The sequence below is a fragment of the Pelmatolapia mariae genome, linkage group LG7 (genome assembly GCF_036321145.2).
Source record: "Pelmatolapia mariae isolate MD_Pm_ZW linkage group LG7, Pm_UMD_F_2, whole genome shotgun sequence".
Lineage (NCBI taxonomy): Eukaryota > Metazoa > Chordata > Actinopteri > Cichliformes > Cichlidae > Pelmatolapia > Pelmatolapia mariae.
This window is the reverse complement of record NC_086233.1, coordinates 46,774,874-46,799,288: the sequence shown is the minus strand read 5'-3', so window position 1 is coordinate 46,799,288 and position 24,415 is coordinate 46,774,874. Positions and strand designations below refer to the sequence as shown.

The 24,415-nt window shown below is 40.7% G+C and overlaps 1 protein-coding gene across 3 annotated transcripts in view; it reads right to left on the bottom strand.

Moving 5' to 3' along the window:
• LOC134631209 (plexin-B2-like) overlaps window positions 1-24,415 on the bottom strand; it is a 129,848-nt gene that overhangs the window by 32,343 nt on the left and 73,090 nt on the right. For all 3 annotated transcript variants that reach the window (XM_063479310.1, XM_063479311.1, XM_063479312.1), the window contains 12 exons: window positions 11,633-12,762; window positions 8,778-8,966; window positions 8,509-8,640; window positions 7,448-7,548; window positions 5,757-5,883; window positions 5,132-5,291; window positions 4,450-4,561; window positions 3,815-3,926; window positions 3,364-3,465; window positions 1,923-2,015; window positions 1,300-1,387; window positions 799-965 (listed from right to left, as the gene is read on the bottom strand). In XM_063479310.1, coding sequence (XP_063335380.1) covers window positions 799-965; window positions 1,300-1,387; window positions 1,923-2,015; window positions 3,364-3,465; window positions 3,815-3,926; window positions 4,450-4,561; window positions 5,132-5,291; window positions 5,757-5,883; window positions 7,448-7,548; window positions 8,509-8,640; window positions 8,778-8,966; window positions 11,633-12,760 — 2,511 coding nt within the window. In that variant the 5' untranslated portion in view covers window positions 12,761-12,762. The remainder of the gene's footprint in view (window positions 1-798; window positions 966-1,299; window positions 1,388-1,922; window positions 2,016-3,363; window positions 3,466-3,814; window positions 3,927-4,449; window positions 4,562-5,131; window positions 5,292-5,756; window positions 5,884-7,447; window positions 7,549-8,508; window positions 8,641-8,777; window positions 8,967-11,632; window positions 12,763-24,415) is intronic.

The following is a 24,415-nucleotide window of genomic DNA, read 5'->3' as shown; positions in this document are numbered from 1 at the left end:
AATACAAAACAAAAACAAACATTTTTGTGAGGAGATAAATTGAACATTTTATAGTAAAAAATGAAATTTGAATATTTTTCCTGTAATTTTTTAATTTAAAAAATGTGAATTCAACTTCAAATAAAATACACTAATGCGAGACACACACAGTGTGCAGCATTCCTGTAAGGCTAGACTTAAAGAGATAATGGTGCTTCACACTACACTGTAACATTAACATGCTCACAATGACAAAGCTAGCATGCTAATGTATAGCAGGTATGATGTTTACTGCACTGTGTCCCTTATCATACGTTTAACCTGAACATGGGCTAAAAGAGGGCACAAGTGTCTATGAATAATAAAACCATAAAGGTCAACACTGCAGACTCCCAACGTCTTCAGAATTTTTCACTGCAATCCTCTGTATAGCTGTTAAGTTGAATCTCAACAACAGTCATGGTGATTTATCTGCAGTATCTCTGTCTGTCAGGCTGCAGCGGGTTAGGTGATAGCCTCTGTCAGAATGATATAAACACAATTACTGATGGATTTTTATCAATGACAAAGAGGCACGAACAATTAGGTGAACAAACAAAGAATTGATCCGATCGACATGTGCTAAGGAACAGCGCCGCACACTCTCAAGGAGAAACACACTCCCAACTCCTCTGTGGAAGAAATATACACGGCCAGTGAAGACCTCAGTCCAATCACCACAGTCAATGTGTTTTTACATCCAATCACAAGATTTTAAAGAAGGTACAGTTTCCATTTCAAAGGTAAACATGAAGTGATGACAGCACTGTGAAGACTCACATTGGTGATCTCGGGGTCGGGACACTCGGTGTTGCTGGGGAGAGGATCGCAGAGCTTCTCATACACACACGCCTGCTTCTTGCTGCACCACACACACTTGTACTTTGGGTCGGCGTTCTTACAAAGACTACAGTCATTCCTCTCAACGGCACAGTTGTACAGTGTGACTGTAGAGATAATAGTGAGGAAACAAAAACAATAAGCATTATATTAATTTTCTTGTTTTTGAATATTATGTTATTGCACATTCAAAGAGCATATTCTTGCATCCTCAATGAAAAATTTTTCCGAACAATCTAATTTCAAGTGACTCCTGCAGTAACATACATTTATCTGAATCCTTCATGTAAAAAGCTGTTAGATTATGCAGTAATGTTTTGTAATTTTCAAGTGCAGATTAAAGGTAGCTTCCTTAAATCCAGCTGAAGCCCCACAGTGGGACTTGCCGTGTACACACAGGGCATTAAAATAAAATCTCCTCATTAATATGTGAAGACACACCGTTCACCGTGCTGTCCATCTTCTCGCCAGACTCCTTGTCCTTCACGTAGAACAGAACATTGGTCTCCGGTGACTTATCATAGAAAAACTAAGAAATTGGAAGAAAATGAATTATTAATACAGAATCCTGTGATTAATGGCACTTAAGCTCTTCTCTGCAAACAGTGTGGGCTGCTGCTCCCCCACACCAAGGGAAAATAAGAAAGAAAAAAGAATATATACCCAGTCTGGCAGATTTTCAGCTACAGAAATCAATGTTGGAAAAGAACATAGCTGGAGGCTAAGCACTGTTTGAGCTTCCCAATCACAAAGTTCACAATGTGGAGATGGTGTTTAACTCTCCAGCGAGGGGAGCATGTCCATTAGAGGGAGCTAGAGAATATCAAAGGGAATGTGAAAAAAGGCTAAAGGTTGACTTCTTTTATAAATGTGGAACATAAATACAGCTGTTCATAAACAGAAAGTCTTCACACAGTTCTTTTGCTGCAGAATATATACATTCACTCTTTCAGTGTATTTCTAGGTTGTACTTTGAATACTAGGACCACAAACCAGTCACAGTGCAAAGACCTGTGTTGAGTGTGTTGCATCAAGACAAATGTCAAACGAGGGGTCATGCTCACATTGAAGCCACTGAAAGTGTAGAATGGCCCCCCCTCAAACGAGACATCTTCTTCCTTTGTCATCAGCTCACTGCCAATGGTGAAATGACGACCCTGCAGAACCACACAAACAAAAACAAAAATGCTGATGTGCATTCATGCTGATCATACTTTTACAGTACTGTTCTTTGATGCTCTTCTATGTGTAGAGCATGGAAACAATTGCAGTTTCTCTGTTTCTACCCAAGTGTGTAAAATCAAATCAGCAACACTGAACATATGCACACAACAACCAAATGGAAACAGCCCAGAAAGCTGTGTGATTATAAAACCTTCACACAGGGCTTAAAAGTTTTGATTTTCACAGCTGTGAAAGATCAGCTGTCAAAACTTTGACTGATGAAACATGAGTGGATCCCTGGGAACCTGCACCTATAAAGGTTCAGAACTCACACATTCAAAGAAAATGATCAAGATGTATGTTGTGACAACTAAGTGAACTGTTACAGCTTATATTGCTGTCTGATTGTAAAAGAATTGGGATTTGTAATGTTATTCATGTGGAAAGATACTCTGCATAATCATGACAAAAACAAAAATACTGACGGTCACCAGTGCCACCCCTTAACTTCCTAGATTTGCCTATGGTAAGTTTAAACATCCAAGGAGACATCCGTCTTGAGTTATTGTATTCACAAGATTTTTTGAGTAATTCTGTTCACAAAGTTGGGTGTCCTCACACCTGTTCGCTATGGTTGAAGGGTAAAAAGTACATTTTAAGCCCTCTTCCAGCAGAACACTCCAGTCTTAAAGGGGAACTATTATCATTACTTCCAATTCCAAAATCGAACTTTACCAGAGTAGCTTTGCATGATTTACAGACAAAATAATCCTTATTTATCTTATATTGGACTTCGGTGTGGCCCCCAAAGTTCATTCACTGTCTAAAGGAGCCATTTTTGCTTCCTTTCAATCTCTTTAAGTTAACTTTTTTTTTCTATTTGCAACATTTAAACAGTTGGTAAGAGTGCGGAATCATCACTTACAGCCAGAACTGTATACTGATATGGGGACCCCATCTCTGTGATATCATACCGATGCATTACTTTGTTTATTTTCTTAATTCCCTATCCTACACAGTGGGGATGGGTGGGAGGACTGGAGCCAATCCCAGCTGTTATGGGACAAGAAGTAGGATACACCCTGTAGAGGTGTCAACTGAAGGAGAGACATGACCACTCAGTCTGGCATTTACACCTATAGCCAATTTAGAATCCCTCATTAACAGATGCAAGAGTAGAAAAAACTGAAACAAGTTTGGCTCATTCTCCTTTCTTTTAGCCTAAAAATGAACCTGTTGTGTTTTTCTTTTTTCTGCCAAAGGGATATCCACAAACAGAAAGAGAGTGTTTCTTTCCCTGGAACTCAGATGCATGTTGGGGGTGGAGTGGGGCCAGTTTACCTGGTAATATTCCAGATTTATGCCTTCAAAGCTGATTCGAGTCTTGTAGCCCACAGGGATGAGCACAGGATCGGGATTCTCGAACCGAGGACAGTTTGCTCTCTGAAACAGAATGAAAACAAATTAGATACTTTAATAATTTACATTTTAAACATGCTAACCACTTAACCGACACCCTCATCTGTGGCGACAGATAACTATATCGCTGAAACATCTGCTGACTTGGAATCTGATATCCTCCACCCTGCAACATTTGTCATGCAAGATGGTGGCAGCTGATAGTGGGATTTGTGTATTTATTAATTTTTCAGGAGGAGTTTGGACCACTCAGGCAGTGAATCACATGTAAAGTTTAGATGTGTCCTTTAAAACTTGTGCTATACTTGATCTCCACATCTATCATACACATACATGACAGAAAAGAGTCCTTGACCTGTCAGAAAGAACTAACCTGACGGTGCTTGATGATGTGGGAACCAACCACGCTGTCGTCCGCATCGCTGCAGGTGTGGTCCTGCGTGTTCCACTGACATCCCCACGGACTGCCTACACATGACATGCACCTGAAAACACAGAAATATGGACTAATAAGCAACTTGGATAAGGAAATACTTTCACATGCACAATCAGGGTAGAGCATGCACACATAAAAGCACACACAAACAACATCTAAAACATGCAAACTCATCAGAGAGCGTCCGGCACAAAAATCTATGTTGCTGACAATGAAATGGATCTCTGCAACTTCACATAAGCAAAGCTCGTTCATCACACGTTCCTCTGTGTGAAAGAAATGCAGAAAAAAATGAGGGGAAAAAAACAGCCAGGATCGACTTTCATTTTTTGATTAATGAAAAGGAAACTGAGGCAATTTCCTCGGCTTGGTAATAGAAGCAGGAGAGAAAATGCAAGAGGTGCATTCAAAACCACCATGCATCACAATTTACAAACAGAGCCTTGATCTCTCATCTGCTCATGCACGGTGATACATTTACATCAAGGTTGTCAGATGATGCTGTGTTCCATGTCACTGTGTATTTTCACTGAGTGACAGAGCAGAACTGAAAGATTAACAGCCTGACTCACGGTGTGTTTTCAGATTTCCTCACTGTGGCAGCACAGTTGTAGAACCTGAATTCCCGCGTGGCCAACTCCACAGTCTCATTCACAAAGATCCTGATAGCCACGGCCACAAAGTCTGAAGAGACAGTAAAACAGTGGTTAAAATGTGTTACACTAGCTGTTTATGTGAATACAAGTTTTATTATATAAAAGATGTCAAGTATGCTTGTACATTTAAAGACAAAAAACACAGAGCGATTAAATATTTTGATAAATCTCCTCAGAATCAATTCAGTGATTATTTAACTGCCTAAACTGTATTTTAGCATATAAAAGCTGAAACTTGAGCTCTATTTGCAAAACGTTTCATGTTTTGTTTATAAAGCCATTTTTATGGGACTCACTTTGTTTTGGGCAAGATGTTTGCTGACTACTGATATAAAAAACTATAAACTGAAATAATAAAGCTTAAATTAGATTAGTGTCTTGATTTCGTGCAATTTTCTGGTGCAAATTTGTTGGACACTGTAAGTTCTTCAACAAAATGATGGAGAATTTTCCAGCTGACATTAACTTAACCTCATGTTTTTTTAGCCCATTTCCCACTTTGTCCAGTTAGTAATGCAGCATTAACCATCATGGAGAAGCACAGACATTAGACCTTAAAGACGACAGAAATGTGGCAGGGTAATTAAAGAGACCATACCTTGGCCCTCGGGTGTTTTCGGTATAAGCCCAGGCTGGGGCAGATCACAGGAGACCTCACCAGAGTCTGACATGATGCCGTTACTCTGGAAAGACTCAATCTTGCATTGCAGACGATCAGAGTGTCCAATGGTAGGAAGGGAGGGAATATTGATGTTCACCTGGACAGACAAAAACATACTGACTGGAAACACTGTGGCTTCTGAGCCCGTAACATCTCACTGAGTTTGTATCTCTGCATAACCAAAGTTATAATAAAGAACCTGTTTCTTTTTTCAAAGAAAGAAACTGAGAAAGAGAAAGGAGTGACATGCTGCTGATGGAAATTCATGTGTGAGTCAGACGGGCAGGAACACAGAAGAAGTAAAAAATGGGGGAATAGGAAGAAGCCCTCCATCTTCAGATAATCAGCCACGCAGGTTATAATAAGACAGTTTGGAGTTTTCTGGGTGGATCAATACAGAGCTGGAAGACCTGGAGCTCGAGGTCTTTGATTCACAGTGTACTCAGTTTATTACTCAGTCTCTGCATGTAAGTGGAGTTAGGTACTGCAGAGAAAAGAGGGACAATAAAAGAGAACAAAGGAAGTCAGAGATAGTTTGAGTGAGGAATAAACAGAGCTGTACCTTGCCGGTCTTTCTGCAGGAAAGGTTTGAAGGAGAGAAGGATACAATCTTGACACACTGCTGCTTGGGGCTCCACAACCAGCCATTCCTCTCCTCTGCCCGTCGGCACTCAGACCTCCTGGTACACCTTCAGACGAAGGATGAGAAAATCCCATCAGCCTGAGCTGCACATCCCATAAATGCTTTCACAAAAAGTCAGTTTGTAAATAACAACTCAATGCCTACGTGACTTCCAGCAGGGTCTGTGCACAAAATAAAGATTTATGTATCAAAAAGAAAAACATTTAATGTCCGCAATGGTAACTACATTAATAGGGTCATTTTAACTTATATAACCTTTAAGCAAAGTACTAAAAAAGTACTCCTTTGTTCAAGCTTCCCAGCTGTGAGCATCTAAGGTATAAGGTTAATAGAACATAATTTTAATGAAGCTATTCATATTATGTGATGATGCAAGAAATGAAACTGTTAAAGACAAAAAATGACTTTGCAATCACACAAAATACACAGGAGAGATAAAAACATGTGACTTCTTTTTGATAAAATCAATCTAGCACTAAATGCAGCAAAGACTAAAATACATACTCTGAAGGAAATACAAACTAACACAGAGATGAGCTGATATTGTGCACATAAACAGAAGTACAGGATATAATGCAACATCAAATTTGCACTGTAAATCACACGGACTGATTTTTTTCATAAATGAGAAGCAAACGAGCTAAGCACTGCTTCAAATCATTTGCAGCAATTGAAGGAAAAGAAAAATTGCAGAATTATCCTATTCAAAAGCTCGAATCATCAAATCATTTGCCTGAGAAATGACTGAATTGATTAATTCTTTATGAAAAGTTGCTGATTCATATTCTGTCAATTGACTTATCAACTGATAAACAGATTTCAGCTCTAACACTAAATAGCATGCACAATGTTGCACAGTAAGAGCATCGGATATATCAGATAGTTCCAGAGGGACAGAGTTTGCTTCTTTTTCCTAGTCATGATCACATCCCTGTAAAACACATGATACATGCGCACTTTTCTACCCTCCAGACCCTGATAAATATAGGCTGATGAGAGTAAATTGCACAGCCTGCCTTCGCCGTGTGGGGCTGACAAACAGCTTTAATTCCTTACGGCTGCACGGACAACAGGAGATGGAATATAAACACTGAGGGGTACTAAAAGTGTCTGCAATAAAACACTGAACAAATATCCTGCTGTGTTTTACAGATGGAATTGCATGTGTGGGTGTTTGTGTTAGTCTGTTGCTGTGTGCATGCATTTGTAAATGTACTTATATATGTGTCTGTGTGTGTGTGTGTGTGTGTGTGTGTGTGTGTGTGTGTGTGTGTGTGTGTGTACGGGTTCGTACTATCCTGGTGGGGACCAAAATCTGACTTTTACTATCCTGGTGGGGACTTTCTGCACCGTGGGGACCAAAATCCAGGTCCCCTCGGGGTTGAAAGCAATTTTCACACTCAAAATGCGGTTTTACTGTCAGGGTTACAATTAGGTTATGGTTAGGTTTAGGGTAAGGGTTAGGGTTAGGCATTCATTTTTAATGGTTAGGGTTAGGGTAAGGGGCTAGGGAAAGCATTATGTCAATGGGATGTCCCCACGAGGATAGCAAACCAGACATGTGTGTGTGTGTGTGTGTGTGTGTGTGTGTGTGTGTGAGAGATCCTCACCTGCCCTCCAAAACACACCAGCCACAGTAAGGGTCCCTCAGTCCCACGCATGATTGGCAGTCTTTCATTTCGAGGCACGTCTGCACTGGCACCTTGGTGATCTGGATTATTACAACATGAAATATGATCAAAAGGTGCACCTTAAGGGAGACACTGGACAAAAATAACAAGTATTTAAAGTGTAGCTGTAAATGTTCCTTAGTATGTTGCAGGTGTGCAGAGTGGGAGCGAGTGGGGTCTCTCGTGTCTTCTCCCCATGTTTAATTACTTGGTTTATTCAACACAAAACACTGAATGTTTACTGTAACCAGGGTGAAATTGTTTTCTTTTTCTTTTTTACATGTAAAAGCCAATCCATTAGATCTTATTTCAAGACATCAGTATTTTTCAGATAAAATCTGAATGTTTAACAGCATCAACATTAGAAACTCTTCCCCCTCTGCAGAAACAGATGTGAGTCAATATAATGAAAGCAAAACTTCTGAAATCACAAACTTAAAAAAGCAACGGAGCAAATAATTTTGATTATATATATATATATATATTTTTTTTTAATTTATTTTTTTTTCTAAAATGCTAACACTCGTGCTGTGATTGGTCAGCTGTGTGGATGTGAGAACAAAGCCATGATTCTGTATAGATCTGTTTATCTATTCTTAATGCAGCTGGCGTTGCTACTTTTGATTGTGATCTGTGAAGTCCATGCATTCCCTTCTAAAAATACCATCTCCATATTTAAATGGTATTGTATGTGCCCGCTCTCTAAGACAGTCAGCTTTCCTCTCCACATTAGACTGAGGCTGCTCAGCAGAGCTATTAACACTTTGTCTTATATTATAAGACACTTTGAAAGCAACATCTCTCGTTTTAATCAAGGCAGCTTTCTACAGTGGCACCATACAGGCTTTTCTCCGTGCATACCCACAGCATAATTTTTTGGCTTTGGGTCAATTTTTTTCTCTTTTAAATGAATACAGTCTTTGTGGATCTCACTCTTAGCACCAGCAAGTACTCTGCCTGAATTTTAATGTATAATAAGTGTTAAATATACACACACACACCCTTTTCTCTGTGGTAATGTAGAGGTGGCTCTGGCTTTGGTCAAGGAAAAGGTTCTTGTTGACATTCTCTCCTATGTTGTTGCCAACATAGGAGTACGGCTCGTTGCCATATTCACCTGGTCTCAGGTGTACCTGGACAAAATACACAAAAAACAAAAGGTAAGACAAATTTGAGGTTTTAAAAGTTTAGGATAAAAGGATAAAAGTTTAAACTGAGGAAAAAAAAATCTCCCACAAAAAAAAAAAAAAAAACCACAGGAGAACTCAACCTTGAAGACCTCTCCGTTGGCGCTGCCCAAAAAGGCGATCGTGTGGTCATTCTCCACAGCAACAGTTACAGCAGTCAGATGGACCGACATGGTCAACACTGCATCTGCCTTTAAGCCAAATGCTGGCTTGCTTGCCAGAGGCGAAAGCAAATGCTCTGCACCACACTTGAAGTTTCCCAATGCATCCTTCTGTAAAGGGAAAGGATAACAAGAAGGGACGATCAGACATTGTTTGCTTTTCACTCCAATAACATTAACTGTCTTTGCAGTACTGTTCGTATCCTACTTAAACTTTATAACAGAGATGGGAAATGTGCTTTGAACACTCGACCGTTTTAATCTACGATCTAAAATTGGCTTTGTTTTGACTGATCACTTCTTTGATTAAAATAATGAATAAAAATTACAAGTAAGTATTTGCTTTAGAGTTGGAAGTCTGAGACGAGAACAATAGGAAAGCTCGTGTTAACGATCACTTAACAAGAAACTACTAATACATGCAAGTAAAAAATGTAAAATAACCAGTTAAGTTGGGCCATAACTAAAAAAAGTCTTTGGCATATGAAAATTGTTCATGGAACATTTAAATTATTTCTGAGTAGGTACTGATCTCGGTATTAAGCTCAGTCACTCTCTAAAGTAAATACCCTACAGCTGCAGACCCTATGGTGGGAGCTGCAGATGTGAAACAGCTAAAATATCAACCAATGATGCAGGGTAGCAGCGGTCTTGACATGTCAGAGGCAGCAATGGTCAAGGGAAAATTTTAAAACATGAATAGACCGCCAAATTCGACAGGTGTATTTAGTACATGGTGAGAGGAGAGTGAGCCATATTAAAGTTCGGCCTATAACTTGAACAAAGGCGTAATTTTGGTGGTTTTGTCTTTCTACACCACAAAGGCAGGTTTTAAATCAAACAATCAATAAGTGATTGAAGTTAAACTTTAAGCTTTAACTCAAGGCATTTTAGCAAATCTTTGCCAAAACTTCTTCGGGAATTTGAGCCATTTTTATACACAGTCCCCCTTCTTTAGAGGCTCAAAACCAACTGGATATTCAACTGACAAGTAGTTCCAGGTGAGGCCAGTTCCCTTGTTACTTCATGACAAATGAAGCGGACGTAATATCTGAAGGTGGTTTGAAGTGTCGAATTTACATTTTATAGCTTTTCTTTCTAATTGTAAATAAAAATGCCCAAATACATGTCAGTGCAAGTGAGACAGGCTAACATTCAGCTGAAAAAATAAACCAGAATCAGAAATAATATTCTGTCGCAGGGCCCTGCAACAGACTGGCGACCTGTCCACAGTGTACCCTGCCTCTCACCCTAAGACAGGCTCCAGACGCCCCTCACAACCCTGAAAAAGGATAAGCGGAAGCGAATAGATGGTTGGATGGACAGAAATAATAAAAACTTCAGGAATAAAAAAAATTAAAAATCTGGTACTTTCTTAGAAAATAAGGAATGAAATGGCCAGCTCAGCAACACATAAAGACCTGAGAAAAATTATTTCCATAGATAAGAAAAACGGCTTCATAACATCTAAGTCAAAAACACCCAGGGGAGGTAGGCATATCACGACACCTCCATGAATGGGAATAGAACAAGGTTCAAACTATCGGTTACACTCAAGAACAAGAGGATCAAATTACACTTTGCCAAAGAAAATCTGAAAGAGCCTTTACAGTTCTGAAAAAAAAATAATCTTTGGACAGGTGAAACCAAGATAAACAGCATGTCTATGAAGGTTCTCAGTCATCCAGGTCATCGTAGTCTAAGGAGCTTGGAAAGAAAAGCATCTGGACTTCTTTAAGTTGCTTGAAGACGTTTCACCTCTCATCCGAGAAGCTTCTTCAGTTCTAGGGTCAAATGGTGGAGAGTCCCAGATTTAAAGAGAAGTGAAAGAAGCCATCTATGTCCACTGTGAACAGCCGTCTTTGAACAGAGGCGGTGGCTTACGACACCAACTGTCTGCCATCTATAATCAAGTTTTGAGATCCCTTCACGGCCACTCGCATCCTGGGCCATCTGACCTCAAGAAATCACATGATAGGGTGGGGTTAGGTTTCACAATGAGCTCATCCGAAACCTTGGCTGATTGTGACCTACACCCGTTTTTACACCTTGGCTTGTGTGATTAGGAAGAGCATCAATTGTCTCTCTTGGGGGAATCCTCCCACAGGGCTTAAATCTGGGACTTTCCACCATTTGACCCTAGAACTGAAGAAGCTTCTCGGATGAGAGGTGAAATGTCTTCAAGCAACTTAAAGAAGTCCAGACGCTTTTCTTTCCAACCTTCTTAGACCAAGATTAACAGCCTGAATTAGAATGATGGGTAGAGAAAAATATGGAGAGGATAGAAACAGCTCATGATCAGATTGGGCATGTATAGCTGCCACTGAAACTGGGTCACTACTGTCTGATTACTGTGACTGCTGATCGAAACAGAAACAGAAGGATGAAATGTGAAGTGTACAGGGCTATACTCTCTGCTAAGATTCAGACAAATGCTAAACAAACAAAACCCCAAAAATACTGAAACCCCTTAATTAAAGTAGAAAGTCTGCACTTTAGCCACGTCTTGATTGTGTGATTTAAAATCCACTGTGGTGGTGTACAGAGACTACAAGAATTGTGTCTTTCTCCAACAAATTCTTATTGGACACTATTGCACGTTAATGTAGTGTATGAGCTTTGTTTTTTAAGCCTTGGTCAGATTACAAGTGATCCGGAGAACAAATTAAATGTTGAGATTTTATAGTAAAAAGTGATAACTGCATTAAAGATTATACCAATCTGAGTTTTTCAAAACATTCTTTTAAATTACAGTCAGCTGACAAAGAAGCACTTACAGAAATTGTTGAAGTGCATGCTGTGTAGGTTTGAGATGAGTAGGGTACGTCCACAGCAGGAACCCCAGAAATCTCCCCAGAGTCACTGTAGCATGCACTGATGATATCCATCAGCTGCTGATTGATGGAGTTCAGCGGGTACATGCAGAGAGCAGAGTCGCTTTCGTCATCATCTGGATGAGCCACCATGAAGAGGACTTTTGTGAATGAGGTGACCGTCCCATAATTACCAGATTGAGACATGACCCGTGCCAGCTCTTTTCCTGGAAAAGCCACATATGCAGCTTGGACTTTGTTGTACCGGTTGTTTGTACCACAGGTTAACTGGAGCTCTGTGTACGAATAGTAATGTTGGTCATTTTCACAAAGACGAGACACAAAAGTCAAGTTTTTGTTATCTGTGCCATCGAGAGTCCGAGAAAAGAGGAAATACACAAAACCATCCTCTTTGAAGGCATGTCGGAAGTCGTGTAAGTACTTGAGGACAAATGGCGCCGTCTGTACCGCTGATGCCTCAATGATGTTCTCAAACACAACCCAGTCCTGGTAGTCCTCAAGGATTCGTGTGCTGATTAGTTTTGTACTGTCCAGGCTTCCATAGCCCTTTCCAACAAGGAACACTTTGAATGTCCGGCCATTTTTTGTGTAGTTGGACATGACGCTCACCACGTTCACATTATCCTCTATGCTAGCCACGTAAGTCCTCTCTCCTTTGTTGTCATTGTAATACAGCTCTTGTTCTACATTAGACAGGTTGAGGAGGGAACATATGCCTTTGTACCGACTGCCGCATACTATTAGTGAACCATTGGATGGATGGACCAGCAGAAGTTTGTTGCTGTTGGGCATGAGCACTGTGTCCTGACAGCCTGAAGCAGGAGGTGTACATGTTTTGGCATCTTTTTTTGGGCCTGTCTCAGTGCGGGCCTCCTTCTTGAGGGACGGGCTCAGCTGGAAGATATTGTTGACTGCTCCCAGGTAGATGCGACCAGTCTGTGGGTCCTGGACCACATTGTTAATCAGGGTTTCAGAGACGAACTCCACAGTGGGGATTTTTCCACTCCCCCCTTGGGCTTGAGAGACTGACAGCCAGAAGAGGAAGAGGAGGATGGAGACCCAGCTTGCCATCTCTGAAAGGAACAGAAAGGAAGAAGTGTTTTATTATTAATGAAGTTAAACGGAACTTTAAATGCACATTAACTATCAGCAACATGACACATCAACAAAGGGTTGGTGTGTACTTAATATAACCCCACATACATACACATATACTCATACATAAAATTGAAGGTAAATCAGTTGTCTTTACAGTGGTTCTAAGCAACAAGTCTGCTTCACTGGGAGGGGCTGAGGGTCAGTTTGAGGTCAGGACTGTGTGCAGGCCAGTCAAGTTCTTCTACATCAAACTCGCTCATCCATGTCTGTATGAACCTTGCTTTGTGCACTGGCACACAGTCATGTTGGATTTTAAGGTGTACAACACATGAAGCATATCCCACTTTAGAGTCACAGATTTAGGTTATGGGGCTAAAACCATTTAAAAACTGCCTCGAGATGACAGCGCATGGCGTAGGTGTTTGTGTCTGACTCAACTCCCTGATCCAGTTATATTAAGGGGGGGGGGGTTATTTTGAATTCAACTGACTTATCTCAAGCCATCACTGGTGAAAAAAATAAAACTGGTTTGTGTAGGGGTAAAAAAGACGAAGGATAACAACTAGATCTCAACCCATAACACAATAAATAACTCTTTAAAAAGCTTGGATCACATCCAACTTCATTTGCACTTTCTTTTTTTCCCCCCTAACAGCCGCACAATGTGTTTAGGAAGTACACTGTTTTGTCTCAGGAAATATGATCACACAACATCCTTGTAAACTACAGACAGCCTCATGTACCGGCTAACAGCAGGTGCCTGCGGAGCCTTCGTTCACTGCTGTTTGCGCAGGCTGTGGTAAATATGGAACTGCAGGTGGCTTTGAAGCAGCCATTGCCCACACAGCAAATGTTAGTGTATGTTTGCATGTGGTTTCAGTCTTGCACACACTCAGTAGTATCCTCCTCCTCATTTCATCTTGCCAGTCAAGTTCACAGACACATTTGTCAAAGTCACTTGCCAAAACTGTGTTTTATTATGTCAACCTGCCTTTGCTCACTGGACTAAGTGGGGAGACCACTGATTGGACATTTGCCTGGGGGGGGTGGGGGGGGGGGGTGGGGGGGGGGGGGCTGTTAATTTCACTGGCACACTCAAACACTCATTTTCATTTAAGTAGACACAATTCGATTTTTTGATTTGATTTGATTTTTTTAGCCCCCCCCCCCCCTCCTTAACCCATTTCATTGCATAAATGTATTGTGCCCTTTTCAATTCATAGTCTTAAATATTTCCATTAAAATTGGAATGGTGCAATAAAATCCCTCTCTCTGCTTATTCAGGACAGAAATGTGTGCGGCTGGTTTTTACAGCTTTAATTAAGAAGGAGGGGCGGTAAGTATTATGCCAAGATTTAACTGAGAGGAAAAGACCAAAAAAAAGAAAAGAAATCTTGAGTTTACATGCACAGTACAGAGTGGACAAAATAAAGGGTATATTATGTAAACTATTATTTCAGCTCTAAAGTAACACAACTTCAATTTCAAAGGACATATCCATCGGCAATTACAAGCCCGTGTCAGCTTTAAGCGGCAGGACAATAACGCTTGTGCTTGAGTTTTCAGGGAAGCTTCACAGAAACTGCACGAGTTGCAAAACAGCCTCACAGCCTCAAAATGTTGACGTCAAAAGCAAAACAGAGACAAACTGCAAAAATGTCCACAGAGAAAAACTAAAAGGGAAAATGGTATTAAAGAAAAATATCACCACAGAATGAAATCAGCAGCTCTGTGAGCCAGGGCTCAGTGATCTGTAAACAAAAACTTTACTCTGAGCAAATTTAGGGTGAGATTGTATGTAGTATGTAAGTTGGTATACTAATTTTCTCATATAAAGGTGCCATCTGACTATTATTATGTTTTGACTAGACAGATTCAGGTAGTCTAACAAGCTACATGACCTTTAATGTGCATTTTTTCTGCTTAAGAACATACCAGTCAAAAACACTTTGTCAGCACACTCCTGTACATACAATTACACCTACTGCATATCTGCACACCTAAAGAATGAAATTAAACAGCTGTTTGTATACTGCTACAATGTACAATTCCCACTTTTTAATGGATTGTCTACAGACATGGTGTAGCTAGATGACTCTGTGTCTTTCACTAAAAACTGTAATATCCCCTTTTCTATCAATTTACCCTGATATGACATACCACACAGAAAAAAAGTGGATTATGTCAGTGGTATCTGTGACAAAAAAAAATACTCGCTGTGAAAACCAACTTTCTCAGACCACAAATTCAAGGACAATCATCTCTGGACACTCATTTAGGTTTCAGAAAACTCCAGAATCACTTACAACTGCAACTTCAAAGGGTGCTTTTCCTATTCATGCAAATCCTATGGCCAGTCCCTGATCAGACAAAAAAATGTGTCACACAAATTTCCCTCAGATGTTGCATTGTGGGTCAGTGCAAACGAATTTCTTAACATATTTCAAAAGAGCCTGTTCTCTCCTAAGATGTCTCCTTCTGTCACTCTATCACTTTTTATCCTTTTTTTTTCCATGGGCTTAATCCTTAACGCTGGAATTAAAGAGGCTTCAAAGAGCTGAGCAGATACAGACGCCTGGTGGGGGTGGCACAGGTGGAATGAGGCCCATTTCTCCCCAGACCAACCCACCTCTTTTTTTCAACATGTCTGCTGTGAGAGAACATGACAACTGGGCATATCATCCAACACGCGGCTATTCTGAATAAATAAAAGCCTGCTAAATTTAGAGGCTGCGTGCTGCATCAGCCTGCAGCTAATGAAGCCTCCAATGGCCTGGAATAAATAATAATGAAACACATCATGCACTAATGAAGCTGGCACATCTGAAAAATATGATCTGGTGAAAGTCAATTTTCAAATTCAAACAGCCTGAAGCCAGCACTGAATTGACCTTAAATTAGGCATTTCACCTCATTCCTTTTCACGTGATTGTTTGTGGTTACAGAAAGAAAAAAAATCTTTGGGATCTTTGCGCTTTAGAACTTCTTTAACTCTTTACAAGAATGCTTAAATGGGCTAATTCTGGTCTTTAGCAGTTTTTACAATTATGTAAGTACAGCTTCAGGTTAACTACAAAACATATTATAATGTGTTATTTATTTAACAAGAATAATAACACAGTCTAGAGCGTTGTGTTGTGTCTCAGCACACAGGCTATTTTTCCGACAGGTAAAGTTTGGCTGAAACAGCAAATTTATAACAGAATGGCTGAAAAAGAAAAAAATTAAATTACGAAAACCTGATTGCTGTGTTGGGACCTTAAGAGAGCTGTGCATAAATGAATGCCCACAACTGAAGCAACGTTTTAGAAGCTTCTCTACTTTTAGAAGATTAGTGGGCAAAAATTCCTTCATAGTGATGTGACAGAGTCATACAGAAAATGATTACTTTGGGTCATTACTGCTAAAGTCTTTTCTAAAAGCTACTGAACCATGGGGTGCACTTTTTTCATGACTGTTTATAGTAGGTTGTATTTACTTTAAACACATGTAAAACTGTATCATTCTTCCTAACTATGCATATATTTACAAAGCTTGTAGAAACCTTGAGATGAAAAATTCATTCAGTCCCACCACAGGGTAGTCACCTCACTGTCACTCAACAGTTTAACAGGTACTTTGCACCTAGTTAAAACTAATGCTGTCTGTTACAGCGGTGCTTGAAAATTCTTCATGAATAAATCATTCAGGGAGGTTATAATGTTCAGTTTTAGTATTCAGCTTTCATTCTTTTGGATTTACTGATTTGTGTTGTTCTTGAATTTGACCACATTATAAAGAAAAATGCTGCAGTTATCCACCCTCTGATCTAAAAAAGAATGGCATTGTAGCACAAATGCAGTAATTTTAATGCAAATGCTGTGAAAATATGAGCTACCAGTAGGTCTTGGGGCAGATCTCCAGAGAGCAATTTCTAGCACTCGGTATGTAAAACTAAGTGAAAATGAAACTAGGCAACAACAGAAAACTAAAGGAGCAAAAATGCAGTGCAACTAATATTTTTTCCATTGTGGAAGAAAGTAGGAAGTACACATTTTGTTATTTGTTATAAATGAGATGCACAAACCTCAAATACCCAAACGCTCTGAACATTTTAAGGCTCAACAGTATCTGTAAGTTGTGTTGTCCAGTCCTTACAATATTAATTGGAATAAAGACTTGTGAAAACTGTCTTGTTCTCCTCAGACAAACTATATCAGTAGTGTTGTCAATAAACCGCATTTCCTAAACAGTACTTGTTTAAGCTAAGTTGACTACTCACCTCACCATAACGACACCAAACTGAAGATTCAGCTCAGAGTTGAATGAGCCATACGAAAACGATGTGCTACACCGCTCTGATATGTAGTCTCCAATTCAAATGTACTCCTTCGGTTTGAGAGAAGCGAAGTAGGACAGCTAAACTGTTGAGGTATGGCATGCACAGGCTTGCCTGTAGCACATAGGTGTGCCTTTTTTGTTTCCTTGCTTATCATTTCACACATGCGCAAACGCACACCTTTTATTGACAAATACAGAAGCATTTCTTCCACCCTTCCTCCATAAGGTAGGACATGTCTGGACAGGAGAAGCAGCTTTCAGCAGAGAAAAAATGAAAGATATTAAATTGAAAAATGGAAGGTGTGTGCCCCTATACACACACACACGCGCGCGCACACACACACACACACACACACACACACACAAATCCACAGGCTTAGAGATACATGTGCAAGCCCCAATACATGAAACCAGCTCAGCTTGAAGTGCTGACGAGGTAATCCTGCTCAGACCACACAAAGACACTCTTCTCTTCAAACTGCCATGCTGTGTTTCTTTGACACAGGGGCACTAAAACCCAGCATGGCAGTCCACACGCCTCTTGGCCAATCCTAAGGAGGAAGTCTGCAAGTGTGTCGTGGTAAGGGAGCAAAAGATCAGGAAGGAGATAGCAGAATTGAAATTCTGGAGAAATATGTCTTTGATGATTAGATTAGATCAGATACACAAACGGTTACATAACTGCTGACCCGGCAAGTTTTGAAGCGGCATGAGTCCCCTCGCCCTTATTAAAATAGATACAGAAAGGAAACTGATATAATAAATAAAGAAACAGACACCCTACCCCGAAAATCTAATAGGATATCACCCCATACTGCGATCATTCATATTCAGCACTTTCTTTACTGGAGAGCTGCCTTTGACAGCTCTGACACTGATGTGAAACCACTGAAACCACTTTCACTGTTATACACTGATAAAAGTGAACTACGATTAAATTAGCAGCCTGTCCCCAGAGAAGTCGACCCCGGGTAAAGAGAGGTGAACGAGGGGTTAATGCTCTGAGGCAAACCTTACCATGTCTCTAACAGCATGTAGCATGCTGAAAAAGCATGATAAAGTGAGCCCAAGGAAATACAACAAACCAGGTTGAGAGCCATGACAAGGAACTGGAACTGAGGGGTGGATCCTTGTCCTTTATTTTCCTGCCACCACCAAGGAAACCACAGGCAGAACAGAAGCATTGTTAAAAGATGAAACATGAAGCGGGAGAGTGTGGAGAACTCTTTCTCTGCATGTCTTCCATTCCCCCCACCACTTCCTTTTTTGACATGCAAACAGTCTTGTCCCATGCTCGGAGTAAAATTGTTTCACAAGTTGTAAAGGAGGGCTGGTGTGACGATGGTAATCCAATTTCCATATGAACAATTACCCTGCCGTCAGGGCTGGCAGTTCATTTATTTCAATTTGACTGACTGGGAAAACCATGCTCACCAAAAGCAGCCAGCCCAGCCATTGTATTCAGGGCACCAGGGGGGGCGGGGGGGTTGATGGGGCTGGTCCACTTTAGCGGGATCCAGCTGCTCTGGCCTAAATTTGCTAACACCTTTAAAGTTGGCCCATGACCCAAGAGTGTGTGTATCACAAGTTGCTCTCTTATTAGACCGTATGTGTCCCAATTCTCACATCTCTGCGCTTCTGCTTGTGTGTGTCTACATGCGTCTGTCCTCTTGTGTATGTTTGTCTGTTATGATGTATGACCATGAGTCAGCCGGTGCGAGCATAACCTGCGTGCACACATGCACACGATCCTTTTAGGCACAGCAGTTTTCCTCATTAGGACTGATAGACTGTTTGTGTGTCTGTTTACCGCTCCGTCACCATTTTCAAGGCTCCTGCTATCTCCCTTCTGCCAGCTGGACACTTGAGCAGCAAGAGCGCGAAACCACAGGCTTGCACACACAAACTACTTGAGCAGAGTACACATTTAAATGTGCTCGTGTTCAGCGACACACACACACATATACACACACTCACTCACTACCAGGCTTCTCTGCCTCATACCGCCCGGCAGCCGACCTCTGTGTCTCTTGTAATCTCTCAATCTCTGTTTGTCTCTCAAACAAACACAGAAATTCAACCTCTTCTTTCTGGCCAACAGCAGCTTGGGCTAATCTCCCAATGCTAACTGGCCTCCCCCAACCCCAGCTGGATGCTGCAGCTCTCCAGTGGGACAGAGTGGCTGTTTGCAGTGTGGACACAGCTGGCAGATGCGGGAAACCTGATTAAACGGCCTGGCCTGGCAGAGAAAAGGTACTTTCAGGAGCCAGTGCCTCTTCCGACTGCCATCGTGGCCACATCCAGACATTTACTAATGCATACTAACAGCTGTAGGGTGCAGACAGGCATACCCAAACTCACCTATTTCACTCACTCAGACATAATGCACAGCCCCAATTCCATATAACTTGGTACGCTGTGTAAAATGTATATAAAAACAAATGCAATTTTTGGGAAATAATAAACCTATATTTTAATTCTGGCATATTAAAAAAAGTTTAGCACTGTGTAGCATCCTCTATTCTTTTAATTACAGTCTGGAAACATATGGGAACTGAGACCAGTTGCTGGATTTTTGGGAGAGGACTCTTATCCCATTCCTGTTTGATATGGAATTCTCGATACTCGAGTCCTGGGTCGTCTTTTTTGTGTTGTTTGTTTCATGATAGTCCAAATGTTTTCAACTGGTCAAATGTCTGGACTCCAGGAGGGCCAATTCAGCTCCTGGACAGTTCCACTATGTAGCCATGATCTTATAATAGAGACATCTGTCATTCAGCATTGTCTTGCTGAAATATGCAAGGCTTTCCTTGAAAAAGTCAATGGGCGCATGTGTTGCTCTACAGTCTGCTTATACACCTTTCATACACCGTGATGTACAGGCTGCCAGTTCCACTAATGTACCCCCCATACCATCAGAGATGCAGGCTTTTGAGGCATCAAGCTGGATGTTCCCTCTCTGTTTTAGTCTAGAGCAGCGGTCCCGGGCCGCGAGAGTTGAGGCTCAGGTGTGAAATGTATGGTTTTCAGGGTTTTTATCGGTTTTCAGCGTTATTTTGTTATCGTTTTTATCGTTTTTATCGTTTTTATCGTTTTTATCGTTAACTCGGTTTTCCTGGGTCTATTCACGTGTGTTATGAATAAATCTTTTTTTCGGTACCGGTACTAGTTTTATTTTGTTGTATTTATCCGCGACACCCTAAAGGCCGGTCCGTGAAAATATTGTCGGGCATAAACCGGTCTGTGGCGCAAAAAAGGTTGGGGACCGCTGGTCTAGAGGACATTACATCCATTCTTTTTTCCAAAAAGAAATTCAAATTTCCACAGAACAGATTTCCAGTTTGCCTCAATCCATTTTATTTAGTTTTGTCCCATAAAAGATGTTTCTGGCTCATGTTCATTTATGGTTTCTTCTTTGCATGACAAAACTTTAACCTAAAATCGTGGATAGCACAGTGAACTATGTTTGTAGACAATGGTTTCTGGAAGTGTTTCCGAGCCCCTGCAGTGATTTCCATGATACAATCGTGCCTGTTTGTAATTCAGTGCTGCCTGACAGTCCAAAGATCACACAATTGTTCCACAATTTATAGATGCAGATTTTTGCAAAACATCTGCTCATCTTTACTTCTGAGAAATTCTGCCTCTCTAAGATGCTCTTTTTATACACAATCATGTTACTGACCTGTTGCCAGTTAACCTAATTAGATGCAAAACCTTCCTCCAGATGTTGGGGTTTTTTCCCCACATGGTACATTTTCTCAGTTTACCAGTTTGGTGTGTTTTCTGTGTGAATAAAATATGGGGTTGCAAGTCATTCCATATTGTTTTTATTTAAACTTTATAAAGCGTCCCAACTGTACTGTATTGTGCATTGTATTTCTACACCCACAGCTGAAACTCCAACTAAAATATTTTCATTATCCGTCAGTCAATTAATATTCTAGTCTTGTTTTTATTGACATAGTTTTGATGAATAATATACCAACAGATCAGAAAACTAGTCCAATGTTTCGTCAGTCTACTACACAAACAATCCACTCACTGTGTCAGCACTGACCCTCATTTCCTTTTGACTCAACAACTGCTTAGCTGCGGGGAATTTTTTATTTCACCATCTTCTGTCAGAGGCCAGACTCCTTTTTTCAGAACAGGTAATAACTCGGTGTATTGCTCAAGGGCATTTCAGCGCGTCGGAAGCTTGCTCTCACACACAGAAAGTTAAATCCCTGCTTCCGTGGGTTGAAGGGCAGCTTCTCTAATCCGTGCACCACCCTGAGGTGATCCCCTGGTCCAGGACCACAATCACCTTGCACTTACGTATAAAGTACAGCTCACACTCACATACTGACACACATACAGTGACAATTAAGAAGTCAGGCAGGCAGACTGACTGCTGGGAAGGAATCCATTACACAGCTTATTGGTTATAATGATTTCACTTCCCCAGCATAAACGCCAATGAGCCATGAAGGTATCTTGTAATGTGGTTTAGTCTCAGTGCCCAGCTTTCGTTTTGTTTCAAGGGGAATACTGATCTTATAGTCACTGATTTGCTTGCCTTCCCATGTATAGGAACAAGAAACCTGTGTAGTAGTGGACATAAGTGTTGTGTGTTTTTATCATCCGACCTTAATCTAATCATTATAGCACATTAGCAGTACACCTATCTGTGTTCAAGATGAGAAGCGTGACAGGACTTATGTCTGTGTGGTGTTAGCACAAATGCTAAAGCCTCATGGTTACCCAGTGAAACATCAAAATGCACTTTATTAAAAGATATGTATATTAAAAAGAAAACTGGTTTATACCATTTATGAATATGCCATTTTCTGTTAACTTCATTGATAAATAAGGCTTAGGTACTTAACAGCTGTCTCTCTGTTCATTTAGTGTAATCAATATAACCCTTTGCTACACAGCTTTTAAGTTGCTGACCAGCTCAGTACGATGACATGCCTTGGTTGAGACATGGAATTTTTAGGTTGTGTGGTTCTTTTTCCCATCACCATCCCCCAAAAGGGACAACCCACACCACAGGTTAAATACCTGAGACTCTCCACCAACTGCATATTGAAGTCCAGACCTAAAGTAGTCCAGCTGCCTTCTTTTTTCAGCCTCTCAAGACTACACAAACCATATGACTGCGAATCTACACATACATAATACTGTGAATGCTGGTGCAACTGCTCAGTGACTAAATGTCTGGGCATTATCAGACTTATTTAATAAGTGATGAGCAATAGAAGATGTTCCTTACTGATTTTATTTGGTAGCAGACGCCATAGCGAGAAGACAGGCAAACAGCCTGCATTTTTTTTTCTTAGTGTAAATGTGTGTGAATTAAACAGTCAGTGGTTCAGGAGTGGAAACCAACTTGTGTAAATTAATAGATGATTCTCTGAGTTTCAGTTTGAGTCAGAAATGGGATGGAATAATTTAAAAACTCTCCATGTAATGATGTGCCTTTTTATCTAGCCACTCTGCCTTTCCCTTTCTCTCCCTGATTTTTCCCCCCTCTACATGTGTACTAATAAAAGGCTGATTAAAAACGCAATAACCCATGCAGGGAGATCAGGGAGATCGGCTTTCTTTGCCCACCTAATTACAGAAACCAGTTTCCTTGCTTACATGACATTAAAGAAATTATGAAAGCTGACAGTGAAGACAAGACATGAAGAATCTTTCCACAAGGCGTTTATGTTTGCCAAGAAATAGTTCAGCTGAGCAGTTTCCACCAAACCACAGGAGTGGTTTCTGTTTCTGTGTGTAAGCATTTAAGAAAAAAAAAGATACAACATGGTAATTTTTGCATTTTAGAAGTGCCAGTAGGTGTATTTCTCCCTCTGGATGAGTTTAATGCAATCTTCTTAACTCACTCATAGAAAGAAAACAAATGCGTATTCCCAAAAATGCATTCCTTTAAACAGAGACATGGTAGCGTATGAATAGAGCACAAGCTCTAGTAACTTCAGCAAAGAAAGCAGAATGGAAAGGAAGGAGGACAGGAACAGAGGGAGGGCAATCACACACGTTACTGACTGAGTCTCAATAGCCCCTTTGTGCGAGCTGGCAGGTGCCTGTCACTTGTCAGGATGAGTCAGAGTGTGGATGGTGACTTGAGCATTGTGATGGTGGGGATATAAGCGTTGGCTGAGGCCCAGTAAGATTCTAGCTCTTAGTAATGACTAACAGCTATCAGGTAATGGCCCAAAGATTAGCAAGCGCTGTTCAGCATATGGAGAAAAGGTCACGTTTAGAGCTTAAAAGGTAATGGCTAAATTAGCTGCAAGAAATACCTCATAAAATTAAATAGCTTTCAGTGAGAAGGAGTACTTTCCGCTGGTGGTGCAAAAGGAAATAGACTGGGCTACTTTTTAATTAGTCCGAAGAAGGGACCTAATCACAGGAAGGGTAGTCTCTGATAAACCATGTGTGCCTCGACACAAAACCTCAACTCATAACACAAGAGCACCATCTAACAGACTCTTTTTCTCACGAATGAAACACACGCACAAACACATTTGCTTGGACTAGTTCTGCTCCTTCTTCTTAGTACGGCGCAGTGATTTGGAAAAAATTTAAATGCGATACTTGAGAGATTGCAAGAGCAATTTGATTTGCAATATGATTTTTTTTAAAAGCAAGCACCAGTTCTAATAGATTTAAAACAGGCCCATCTATCCTTTCACTGACACCCTTCTCCACAAGTAACTCCTCCAGCTCATCCAGGGAGACACCGAGCCAGTTCCCGAGCTAGTCGATAGATATAATCTCTCTAGTGTGTCCTGATTCTGCCCCGGCCTCCTTCCGGCAGGACATGGCTCTGGTGCTTAATGAGGTGCCTGAAACACCGTGCTTAGGAGGTGAGGCGTTTCGGGCACCTCATTAACGATATCATCAAAATATTAATGCTCTTATCTTTTAATGCAAGAAGGGGAACTACAACACATAAAAAGCTTGCAACATTTACCAGTTTCTTAAATGTGCATATGACAATCACACATACAGCAGCTATTACACAACATGACTGTGTTAAAAAACGTAACTTTACCATTTGTCATATTCATCGTTTCAAATTACAATTTTCGATTTAAAATCAATTTGTCATTGAGCTCAACTCCTCAATGCACGCACTTCCACCAAATGTTCTTGACGCTATTGAAACCACTCCACGACACTCATTCCTCAATCCGCCAACCCTTGTAATCTTCATCCATCATCTATCAGAGCTGCTGCAGCCAGAGGGGAGAGAGCTGCTAAGCAGGGCTTGACTAATAGCTAAACAAACACCATTATCAGGCCGCA